This window comes from Egretta garzetta, unplaced genomic scaffold (assembly GCF_000687185.1).
Source record: "Egretta garzetta isolate BGI_Z169 unplaced genomic scaffold, ASM68718v1 scaffold59, whole genome shotgun sequence".
In the NCBI taxonomy this organism is placed as follows: Eukaryota; Metazoa; Chordata; class Aves; order Pelecaniformes; family Ardeidae; genus Egretta; species Egretta garzetta.
The window spans coordinates 3,486,833-3,499,630 of NW_009267230.1; the positions used below are offsets into that span (position 1 = coordinate 3,486,833).

Sequence of the window (12,798 nt, forward strand, 5' to 3'; positions counted from 1 at the left end):
CCCACGCCGTCCCCGAAGCGCCTCGGGAGGTGGTGCTGGGGGGGCAACACGCCAGGGTTGGCCTCTGCTTCCCCCTCCCAGAGCAGGAGGCAGCTTGGCGTTGGTGCAGGTACTCCTCTGGTCACAGCCCTCCCTGCCTCGGGGGAAGAGCCAGCACCACGCTGAGTGCATGCTGGTGTTTGGTAAGCTGTTGGTTGCTGCAGGTGGCAAGCTGTAACGACAGACATAGGTCTTGTTTCTGTAACAGTCCTAACTTGTGATATGCATACATGTGTATTTTTAAGAGATCGCTACTCTAAATGTTCTCTGTAGCTTGTTTTTCAAATGGGATGGAGCATTTACCAGATTATGCAGCCAAAAGCACTTAGGTACTAAGTTTGTTCAGAAGTGTTTGCTCGCTGCCCGCTAAGAAATTGCTGCTATAGATATGGCAGCTAAAGTAATAGTATGGAAACTACAGGTCAAGAGAGAATATTTACTGAGCCTGTCTTTTTTTTTTTTTTCCTCTCTGAAGACTTTGGGTATGAGACACTGGGCTAAGCTATACCTTGAGGTGATGCGTGTACTGTGTTAGCTTACCAGCACTGCGCAATATTCTGTGTCGCTACATCCTTCACACTGTGAATTTTTGCTAGGTATGATACTCACAGGGAAGCTCTGCTGAAAGGAGGAGTTGATGGGGACTATCAAGATGATAGTTTAGATCTGCTGCAATACTTCACTGTTAGCTGTTACTCTGGATATGGAGATGATGAAAAGGTAATTAATCTTTAAAGAATCAATTTAAATTTCATGAAAAGCGTTGGCATTTGCTTCGTGTGGAAAAGCTATGTGTGGAGTTGTTGAGCACAGGTAGTAACTATGCTTACACAAACCTTTCAAAGGCGCAGTTTATGCTGGATGCTTAGGGGAGCTTTAATTCCTGCTTATCATCCAACAATTACTTAGGATTTCCAACTGTACCATACAACTGAGTGTGTGTATGTTATTTATTTACGTTATATAGTGAAGCATTCCAGTGCTTTGCAATACCATCTGTTTATTCAGAAATAGCTTTAATAAGTGAGAATGCTTCAAGCTAAAAAAGTTATGTAACAACAGTCCTTGGGGAAGGTGTGCTCCCCAAAATTGAATTCTCAGTTGGATTTTAAGATACTCATCATAACTTAAAAAGCTCCACGTGATTTAGATAAAAACCTCTGCCAGAGAAAATCCTTATCTTTGTGTTACTGTACTAGGAGTGAGTCGGTAACATCTTCATTTAAAAAGAGATCGTATACTTAATAGTGAATTTTGTTATTTGAACTTCCTCAGAACTTGATCCTGTGTAACCAGAAACTTACCAAGACCTCCAGCATGCTGAAACTTTTTTTGTTGTTTAGATTTGAATACAGGTGCTTCATGTGTGAGGGAGGCAGAGGTTACACGAAGGAGTTGGGAATAAAAGGAGTGCGAGAGAATGGGAACTTTTTTAACCAGAAGGGTCTTGCTGTCTAGAGCAAGTGCTTGCAAGGCCTTTACCCTGATTTTGAGTTGCTGTTGCTGAATTGTAATATTTTTCTAAAATACACTACCGTAGCTGACCATTTGTACCTCTGTTACTGAGTCACGCAAAATGAGTCAGATTTTTTTTTTTTTTCAGGGTTTCTTTACAGTCTATAGACAAGTTTTTGAAAAGATTGCCAAAGAAGAGATGGAATACATGACCCATGAAGATGCTGAAGAAATGCCTATGTTTGGATGTTCCCAAAGTGACTATGATACGGTAAGAGCAAGTGTAAATCTGAACTGAAAGTAACACATTTAAGTTGTTACTTTGTCCCCCACTGAAATCAAAGGGAAGGCTCCTGCTGATCTCTGAGGTGAATACAAAACCATACATCTGCTGTCTTTTCTACTACTGTAGACCATTACTGTAAAGGAAGTGCTTGTGTTCTGATTCACAATATTCAGGTGAGTTAAAATTGGTATTTCCTGTTGGACTATATTATTAGCCAGGCTTTTAGGGTAGGTTGTCAGACAAACGCCTCGCAGGCCAACCATCAATTATGCCAATGAAACTCAAGTGTAGTGCAGGGCCTATAAAACAAAAGAACAGATGTTTTCTTTGCTTCCTGATGAGAATAGTTTACCTGTGTTTTAATGCAACTTGAACTACAGAAAGGGATATTGAGATAATTTTTTTTTTTTTAAATAACATGTAGTGTCTTGCCTCATTTAGGAAAACTGCATAGCACTTACTCCATAACACAGCCTTTAGAAAATGGGAGATGTGGTGGCTGACCTGCAGCGTGAGCTCCCCCACTCTTGTCACCTACAAATTCTCTGTAGTAAGGTTTAATTTCCCAAACACTGCATGCTTTCCTTTGGGAAGCAAGAAAGGAAAATGGGCAGGGGGGGGGTCACTTGAGTACTTGTCATCTGCTTTGCCAGCTATTTGTTGTATTCTATCAGACTTAACAATCTTTTTTAAGGTTACTGATATTCTTGTGTTGAAATTAGATAGTAGTAGCACTTCCCCAGTGAATAACTGCACAGTATCAGTGTACTCAGATGTTGTTCCTAGTCTGCTACTTCTCCCTGTCACTTTTAGCAGAATTGCACTGTATGACTAATTGTTTATGAAATTTAAATTGATACATACCTTAAAAATTAGTAACTTCAATGGTGCAAAACTTGGCTGGAGTTGGAAACAGAGATACAAATCAAACTAAGAAGTGTCAGAATGGGCGTTTGAATGTCAGGTAAAATTACAGGATGGCTTAGCAAATGGAAATCTTTCCCAGGGAGAGAATATTTAGTATCTCTGAAACTGCTAAAATACATCTTTTAATGGAATTATCTTGAAACATCTTTTGAAAACTGTTTGTTTAGAGGCTATGAGATAGATATGATTATAGACCCCAAATAGCTTTTATGCTGTCAATTAAAAACTGCAAGAATGGCTGAAATTCTAGCAACAGCATGTTTTGACATCTGACTTGTTCATGCTGTTCTGGAAGCAGAATGCTCACTTTTTTTTTTTTTTTTTTCTAAAAAAGGAATTCATAAGGGTGTTTTATGGGAAATAGCCTCAGTTAAATGGGAACGTCATTATCACTGTTATCTTATACTCAGAAAAAGAGATTAGACTGTCAGAAGATTCCAGCATTGCAGTGCCCACTTCTCTACTCGGTGGGAGTATTTTGGGAAAAGGGAAAAGAGTTTTAGAAGGGAGCTACAAAAACTCTATAGAGGCTTCAAAGTCTGTGATGTGAATGGTCTCTGGTTCAGTCTACTCAGTGAATTCACAAGAAGCTTGAGAGGCAGGTCGATCAATGCCAGGCAGCATATTCCCAAGTCGGTGACTTCAAAAGACTTCATGGGAAGAGAAGACTTGTAGGTCAGTTAAGTGTGGAAGCAAAAGTGATCAGCTCCAAGTGTAAGTAGCAGGCAAAACGAAGTCCACCTGGGAGTTCAGCAAGAACTGCCATACAGTCTTCTGGAGAGTGCCAGAGATGTGCTTGTATTTCAGGCAGCTGCTGAGGAGGAGAAAAGTCTTTGCTCGTACAGCTGGTGTACGGAAGGATGATCCCTGTCATCAGTTGATGGCCATGCCTCCTTTTGCCTAAAAGATACCCCCTTCTGGAGCAGGAATCTGAGATGCGGAGTCTAATCTTATGTAGGTTATTGATTTAAATATGAATATTTATCAGGTTTTATTGAATGTCCTGGTTTCAGCTGGGACAGAGTTAATTTTCTTCCCAGTAGCTGGCATAGTGCTGTCTTCTGGATTTAGGATGAGAAGAATGCTGATAACACACTGATGTTTCAGTTGTTGCTGAGCAGTGCCTACACCAGTCGGGGACTTTTCACCTTTCCCTGCTCTGCCAGGTGCACAAGAAGCTGGGAGGGGGCACAGCCAGGACGGCTGACCCCAACTGCCCAACAGGGTATGCCATAGCATGTGATGCCATGCTCAGTATGTAACAGTATGTAAACTGGTGGGAGTTGGCCAGGGGGCAGCAATCACTGCTTGGGGCTGGGCTGGGCATCAGTCAGTAGGCAGTGAACAATTGCATTGTGTGTCACTTGTTTTGTGTATTATTATTATTTTCTTCTGCTGTTTTATTAAACTGTCTTTATCTCAACTCACGGGTTTTACTTTTTTCCGATTCTTTCCCCGGTCCCACTGGGGAGGAGGGGGATGAACGAACGGCTGTGTGGTGTTCAGCTGCCTGTTGGGTTAAACCACAGCAAGGAGCTGGGTTTTTGTGCTAGCAGAGGAAAACTGTAGTGACTTACCTGCCAGAGGCCACAGCTGTGAGTGTTTGCATGTAGACAGGCCATTAGAAATGAGTGTTGGGGTGTTGGTAGCTGTTGTGCATGTGAGTACCAACGGCAGAAGGAGAAGAGGAGATACTAGAAGAAGAGATACAAAACTGTTAGGTTAAATACTTCTATGATGTATTACAGAATATGAACAGTAGTGCATGTAGGAGTAAGTAGTAAAAAGGCAGCTTAATGGGGCGAGTAACGTAAGAAAGGAGTTTAGGCATATCTTGTTTCCTGAATATACAAAATGCAGAAGGTTAGTAATTGTTCGGAGGGGAATAGAGAACAAAAGAAAAAATAATTATTATGCCATTTACTTGTGAATAGTAAAAGGAAGGAGAATAAGGAAAGATCATTTACTCTTCCTTTTAATGTGAGAGCTAGAGGGCATCGTTTTAACCTGCAATCATATAATTTGCTAACAAAACAGGAGTAAGTGCATCTTCACAGAGCCCCTTGTTAAACTGTGCAAGTCATGGCTCCATGCTATTGTATATGCCAACAATTTACATGGGTTAATAAAAGAAATGTTAAACAAATTCATGAAAGAAAGATCTATCGAGGGCTATTAAGTTCTGTCTTGCTCTGGAAGCAGAGAGAACACACAGGGAAGAAATAGCATTATGTACATGTGCTGGTCACTGGCTGCTGTTGGAAATGTATGGCTAACCTTTGGTGTAATTTAGTGTGGTGGTTCTTGGGGAATGTGTGCATATGCCTGCTTGTGGACAGCATATTTGGTTATGACTGTGCTTTTCAGTTTGACACGAAAAGTACAGCACAGCTCAGTAACTGGGCACTAGTGTCAGCATGATCCAATCCTGCTAGGGGACATTTTTTTAGAAGTTCAGTTTGGAATAGTTTAGACAAGATTGTTGATTTGGCATGGTTTGAAATTTTAAGAATGATACTAGAGGTTTCTCTAAGCATTCATATGATTATTTTTTTTTTTTTTTTTACTCTGAGGGAAAACTGTGGCCTGTGAAGAAGACACAAAACTGCTACTAGAAGTCCTGAATTATTTGATATGGCATTTGGCCCCCCCCCAAACAAGTGACTTATTTAAATTTTATTTTTTCTTACAGGTAGTCCACCCTTTCTATGCATATTGGCAGAGTTTCTGTACTCAGAAAAACTTTGCTTGGAAAGAAGAATATGACACACGACAAGCTTCAAACCGCTGGGAGAAACGAGCTATGGAAAAAGAGAACAAGAAAACAAGAGATAAAGCAAGGAAAGAGAGGAATGAACTGGTCCGTCAGCTAGTAGCCTTTATTCGTAAAAGGGATAAAAGAGTACAGGCTCACAGAAAACTTGTAGAAGAACAAAATGCTGAAAAAACTAGGAAAGCAGAGGAATTTCGGAGGCAGCAGAAGCTCAAACAAGCCAAGTATGTAAATGTGGAACAAATATATTCTTTTAAATTTGGAGAAACTATCCATGGGGTTACCATGTAGATTTAGATTCTAATAGTAGTTCCACTTGCTCTTTTACACATCCTTGAAAATTTTATGTATTAGTTTTGGTATTAAGTCTGAGCTTTTTAAAACTCAAGTGACTGCATTGTACTGATAGGTAGAGATCTAAGATAACCAGGGAATAGTTAGCTGGTGCTGCAGGTACCTGGCTCTAGTAGCACAGAATCCAGTGTGCTTTTACTTACCTGGGGAAGTCAGATTTAATAGATACTATTGTTGATTTAAAGAAAAAACAATGTATTGTTTTGGAATGAGGGAGAAAAGGACTCTGACAACCTGGAGTTAGATCAAGTCATCTGCCTTGGGGCTGTACCTGCTAAAAATAAAGTGGGAAAAATAAACCTAGTTTTGCTTTCCCTTTTAACTCTTCAGAAAGGACCCTTTCATTGGGCTAAATGCATTTTTTGTTGCTTTTATTTTTCCCAAAATTCAGTAGAAGGAAGAGCTCATCTCCCAAATCTAAGCATGATTTATTTTTCCAACTAGAAGAACTTTGTGCCTGCAAATGGGAGGAGGGAGCTTAAATTGTCAATGAGTGCACTTGCAAAATAATTGCATATTGATTAAAATGATATAATAATAATAAATATATACGGAATATATTATTTTATTAAATAAATTGCCATTTATTTACTTATCTGTATATATGTTTCTCCCAAAGGGCAAATGAAGCAGAGTTATGCATTTACTGACAAATGGCTTGATAATTCTGAGTCCAGGAGCCAGCTTGAGCAAACTTCAGCTGTACTGTGGTACACTGATTGGTAACTTGGGCCACGCTTAGATTTGGAAAACTGAGCCGGGTACATTCCCAACAGCGCAGGTTCAAGGAGTAATGTGCTTGTGACTTTTGTGGTCCTGTACTGTTGGTGGATTTAGATCTCACAGGAGATAAAAGCAGCTGTACTGCTTTGAGGGTTGAGCTGACTTTCCTGCTGTCAGCTGGATATTGACTGTGCTGCACAGCATTTCCTGCCTGAAGTAGAAGCAGGACCCACCTACGTTAATACCTCTTTACTTGCAGTGCAGATGTGCCTGCTGACATCATACATTAACTGCTCAGATTTGCAGGCCCTACAGACAGTTGTTTGATCTATCCTAATATGTTCGGGACTTTCCTCCTAAAATACCAGAGAAGAACAAGTTATCTTTTAAATAATGCTGTTTCTGTAATTCCCATCTCGTGGACGCCCTGTAGAAGTTACTGTATTATTCTGCTTAAAGGCTTGCTGAGCAGTATAAAGAGCAGAGCTGGATAACTATGTCAGATCTGGAGAGAGAGTTGCAAGAGATGGAGGCACAATATGAAAAGGAATTTGGAGACGGATCAGATGATGAAGATGAGTTAGAAGAACAGGAGACAAAAGGCATTGAAGGTATGAAGTATGGGGGTGTGATCTACAGTGAGTCCTCAGCCTGAGTATTGGCTCACTGCACTTAAAGCCCTGGATTTACAGTTCAACTCCTTGCCTCCAGCCAAGGTGTGCCAGGTGAGAGCCTGGCCCTCTCTGGTGTTTTCCATTGAACATGAGAAGACATCAAGTTACAGCTGTTAATTTATGTTAATGTATGATTTGGTGAGATGGTCTTGATCTGTCTTGCATGTCAATAGTACTAAAGTTGAATGTCAGTGTTGTGACTGTTCGCTGGGGCTTTAAGAGCAGCTTACCCAAAAATCGCTAATCTGACTTTGTCTCTCTGATCCCCACTGATCTCTTTAGAAAAACTGAATGATGAGGCTGAAGAAGCTGAATTTGTTGATGGTCTGTACTGCCCTGCTTGTGACAAATTGTTAAAAACTGAGAAAGCGTAAGTGCTTGCGGTTGGGGATTTGGGGGTGGGGGTGTTGGGTTTTAACTTTTTTAAAAATGCGTTCTAAAGACTTTTTAACTTCATGTAATGGTCAGTGTCATCTTTCCAGCAGAGACATTGTCAGGGCAGAATTTTTCATACGTAGTAGTGATGGATAATTGGCCTGTTACTAATTTATATGTAAATGTAATGATGTTTGCTCAGATCTATCTGCAGTAATGATTCACTGATTTTCACAGCATGAAGAATCACGAAAAATCAAAGAAGCATCGAGAGATGGTAGCACTGTTACGACAGCAACTGGAAGAAGAAGAAGGGAAATTTCCTGTGTCTTCAGATCATGCAAACGGGATACATACCGAAGAGGAGGAGGAAATGGAAGACATGCCCAAGCAGAAGTACTTTAAATTGGTTTTAATTTTATCGTGACTAATGATTGAATAAGTCCTGGAGGTCCTCAGAGGGAGCTTCTGATGATCACAGTTGTGTTGGAACTCAGAGTATTGTGTGATGTAAAATACTTCTTAGCATCAGAGTTCCAGTAAAATGCATGCATTAGTGTGACTGGATTCAAATGTTGTACGATAGTAGTCTTATGTTGTCTATGCTTCTTAAAGTCACGTTAAGGAAAAGTAGTGATTGTTATTTTTCAAACAGGGGAACTTGTACAGAGCCAGTGTTTATTGGTACTTTTTGTCAGTTGGATGCTAGCTTACATAGGAAATGAGAGTGCTTAAAATCAGAATTGATTAAGTAAGTTGCACAACTTTGGTTTTTGAGTGGCCAAACCATAATAACAACTGTCTCACTAGTATCTTCAAGTTCAGTCTGAGCAGAATAAATGTTTTACTAAATGCAATGAGTAGTTTAGTAGAACTGTTGTTTTCATTTCAGGCATGAGTAATTTTCTGTTTGTGGCTTCTGTCTTCCTAATACCATGTTAAGAGGATAAGCAAAAATATAACTGGGTACCTTTTTAGGAATTGTACTCATTTTTTGTCTTGAAAAGAGGTCATTTTAAATTCTTACCTTTACAGACTCTCGAAGAAGCAGAGGAAGAAACAGAAAACAATGATGGTATGTAGTCATACAGTGGTACTCGGGGAGCTTTACAACCCTGTTTTTTTATCTCCTAACTTAACTTTTTTTTGTCCTGAAAAGTAAAAGAAAATTTGGAGTTCTATAGAACTTGAAGACTGTTTTCAGATATTTTAAATTCTTTGACTGCAAACCAATTTTTACTACATTTAATGTGGTGCTGGCTCTAAAAAGTCTGCAGTCTGAAGTGTAAGGGAAACAGATGGAAACAGGCAGATAGGGAGAATGCAAGGAATTGATCAGAAAGACCAGCAATGGCCATAGTGCATTTAGCAGCTCAATTGTTTGGTGGTCATTTTCTGCTTTGGTTGATGTAATGTATTATTTGTCAATCTCTAACTTGGCAGGGAGGGGGGCGGGGGAAGTAACATATCCTTGGCATCCTGTAGTTGTTGGAAGGAACACATCCATTCCACCTTTCACTTGAGTTGTAAACCCAAGTAACACCAATCTGTTGTACTGAGTCTGTATGTGGTATCACAGATCTGTGCTGGCAGCACCAGGGTGAAATTCAAAAACTGCAAGCAGTTTCAGGCATGAGTGGCAGGAGTGCCGCAGTGAGCCAACTCTTGTGTCTGCCTTCCTCATGCTTGATCCTTTTCAAGTCTCACCTCTTCTCTCCTTTCCCAAGATGGTCTCATGTCTTCCCCCCGCCTAACCACTCTAGTCTCTTATTATGTGTTCACCTTCTCGGCCCTCTTCCACACCATCATTATCACTCATCCTCAAGAAACTTCCATGAGACTTTCAAACAACTGAATTTGTCTTGTTCCTCTTTGGCTGGTATTGCATAGTTGTCCTGGTTTTGGCTGGGATAGAGTTAATTTTCTTCCTAGTAGCTGGCATAGTGCTGTGTTTTGGATTTAGGATGAGAAGATTGTTGGTAACTGATGGTTTAGTTGTTGCTGAGCAGTGCCTATACCAGTCAGGGATTTTGCTCTGCCAGGGGCACCAAAAGCTGGGAGGGGGCACAGCCAGGACGGCTGACCCCAACTGCCCAACGGGGTATGCCATAGCATGTGACATCATGCTCAGTATGTAACAGTATGTAAACTGGTGGGAGTTGGCCAGGGGGCAGCAATCGCTGCTTGGGGCTGGGCTGGGCATCAGTCAGCTGGTGGTGAGTGGTCGCATCACTTATTTTTCCTAGGTTTTGTTTCTCTCTCTCTTTCTCTCTCTCTGTCTCATTGTTTTCCTTTTTGTTACAATTTGTTACTATTACAATTTTATTTCCATTATTACACTCTTTATCTCAACCCATGAGTTTTCTTACCTTGCTCTTCTGATTCTCTCCCCATCCCACTGGGGGAGGGCAGGAGGGTGAGTGGGCAGCTGTGTACAGCGTGGTTGCTGACCGGGGCTAAATCAGAACAGTAGTGCAAGTCAGTATTGGCTTGACCTTCTTGTTTCCATGCAGGCCCTCAGGCTCCCATTCAACTGTTGCTTCCTCAGTTTGAAATCAGAAGGTCTTGTTCTCAGTATAATATCAGCACTGTGCATCTCTCCCGTCAGTTTGGGCATGAGGTCTTCTGCAGCCCAGACAGTAGGTGCCACTCTTGCATAGCATGAGCTGGAATCTTGTGTGGAGAGATTCTTCTGGAAACATAACCTCCATCCTCTGCCAGGCTTTACGGAGTGCAGGGAATTGCTATGGGTTTTGTTTTCTTTTCCTGAAGGTGGGTAGATTAGCCAAATTTTTTCAGGTAGCTGAGACTCTGCAAAAGATACTAGAGGTTATAGAGTTGCATTAACGTCAGGCCAAATTTGTTAGCCTGCTTCTGGGATCTGAGCTGTTTTGCTTCAGACATGCTCAGGGGTTGATCTTTTGCCAGACTGCATGTATTGAGTGTACTCTGTCTTCTGGTATGTGGAAAAGGCTGCCAGTGTTTCTAACATTAGGGAGGGAGAGTTCAGTGTGTCTGTCCAGCTTCAGTCAGCTGTTATTTTGGCTTAAGTGTCCTAATGCAGGTGCCTGGCATAGAATACTTCAGTCTAAATAATGAACACTTTGCAGTTATAAGCAAAGCCACCGCCTTACGAAGTGAAATACTACCCGGAACAGAATGAGCAGTGTGTATAATTAAAAGCTGCCTTTGTTCTCCTCTTCTGTAGTTTTAGAGGCTGTTTTATTGGTGTTTCTTCCCTTTATCACCGGTGTCCTCATCTTTCGAAATAGGGGAACTAATGTTCTACCTGTTACAATCTCAGTGAAAACACACGGTAATATTAAGAGGGTCCATGGGTTTGTGTTCTCCCCACCCACCCATATTTGAGGTAAATGAGGTATAATACTATAAACATAATCACTAATGAACTTGAAGTAGTTAACTTGCATTTCTTCTGTTTGGACAGGCTTATGAGGACTCTTTTGATAAAAGTGCTGATGAAGAAACAGTTGAACAAAAGGAGGAGGTGCCCTGTGTGGACACGGACGGTGGCCCACCGGAGGAGTTGGTAAATGATGGCCAAAGATGTGCTGTGTCAGAGGACGCAAAGGCTACAGAAGATGTTGTCCAAGTGGATGAAGCAAAAAGTGAAGCGAAAAGGTGTGCTGGCTTGCAATATTGCAGTTACTGTGTCGTTCTGTGTCATGTCTGATGCTGTCAGACGAGTCAAGATTTAGTCACCGATGTGAACTGGGGGCTGCTCCACTAAATCAGAGTTGAATGAATATGATACTGAACAAGGAGTGTGAGGATCTACTCTGGGAATGGCGTGTGACTGCAGGTCCCTGCCACATCACTTAGCAGTAGCAGATTTATCATCTACCTGAATCATGAGACCAACAATTGATCACATAAATGAAATTGCTTCATGTTTTCTGCTGAAAGCACGTGGATTGTGTTGTGTGAAGGAAGAACAGGGGGAAGCAGCAGAGACATTGGTGACTGAAAACCATCAGAAGCTCTTAAATGCTGAGTGTTCCTGTGCACTGATCATGGTTTCTCTTTGTTTTTCAGCAGTACTAAGCCTAAAGGGAAAAAAGCCAAGGATGCAAAAAAGTCTGCTAAGGCATCTTCAGAGCAACCAACAACGGTATGTCAAATTACTTCTGCTACTTAAAAGCTGGTGGTCATGTTATTACAAACAAGGGTGGGTGGTTGATCACCTCCAGTCCACAAATTCTGTTTCACTTTTTTGCTTATTTTTTAATAATGCAGGTGTTTTTATCCCTGTCATTTTTCTTAGAAGCTAGGAGGCAGCTCTTGTCCTCACAGAGAAGAGTAGGACTAAATTTCAGTTCTAGGGGAGCTGCTAAAGCTCTGTATCCAAGGCAGTTCAAGCCAAACAAATTAAGAGCTACTGTCATCAGGCAGGTGACAGGCACCTTTCCCAATATTGATGCTTCCCAGAAGGAGCAAAATCTTGTGATAACTACAGCTAAGACACATTCAGAGCCCAAAGTGGTAAATGTATAGTCTTTTTTAGTCAGGTGAGATCAAAAGTATTCTTTATCTTGAATTAGATTTGCAAGGCTTCTATTTATGTTCTTAGTTCTACTTCGTATTTCATTTTTTAATATATGTATTTAATTGTTATAAGCAATGGAATATGTGTGATGAAAGAAACAGCTTAGGCAATGAAATGTGAGTAAGAGAAACTGCATACAACAAATGAGTGTATTACATTTATTACATTGTCCATATGAATGTGAAGCATTTTGGTTTTTCCCTCATTATAGAATGAAGTTCCCATCCACTGTGTAACCTGCAACTGTGCTTTTCCATCTCGAAATAAACTGTTTGAACACCTAAAAGCCACAGGACATGCAAAAGCAACACAAGCACCAGCTGTAAACGGAGCTGTAAACACCAGAAACAAAAAAGAGAAACGTAAAAACAGATAAAACTTTTGTTACAGTGACAGTCCTCAGAATTTTATGTGAAAACTCCCAAAACTGGAAGGTGGACACTGTGCCCCTGTTTGGTGTTAAACAGAGAAGGCAAGTCCTGATTCTGGAAAAATAGAAACATGCAACAAAAGGAGCATTATCTTGTGAAGGAACCTGCGCTTTCTTTTGGTTTTATCAGCCTCTCTTTAATGGTGGGATGTAACCTACCATCTCTGCACCTTCCACAGTGGGAGTGGGGATATA

General features: G+C 40.9%; 1 protein-coding gene across 2 annotated transcripts; it reads left to right on the top strand.

Annotated features, from left to right (window-relative positions):
• Positions 1 to 164: 164 nt before the first annotated feature.
• DNAJC21 (DnaJ heat shock protein family (Hsp40) member C21) lies at positions 165 to 12,792 on the top strand. Of its 2 annotated transcripts, none has more exons than XM_035902707.1 (11): positions 165 to 182; positions 636 to 759; positions 1,643 to 1,765; positions 5,400 to 5,704; positions 7,017 to 7,168; positions 7,514 to 7,601; positions 7,844 to 8,002; positions 8,642 to 8,681; positions 11,055 to 11,248; positions 11,663 to 11,738; positions 12,385 to 12,792. In XM_035902707.1, the coding sequence occupies exons 3-11, from the start codon at positions 1,694 to 1,696 to the stop codon at positions 12,547 to 12,549; spliced, it is 1,251 nt and encodes a 416-aa protein (XP_035758600.1). In that variant the 5' UTR covers positions 165 to 182; positions 636 to 759; positions 1,643 to 1,693; the 3' UTR covers positions 12,550 to 12,792. The 2 variants fall into 2 exon arrangements, with proteins under 2 accessions (XP_035758600.1, XP_035758601.1); XM_035902708.1 differs by having other exon boundaries at positions 11,666 to 11,738.
• Positions 12,793 to 12,798: the final 6 nt, after the last annotated feature.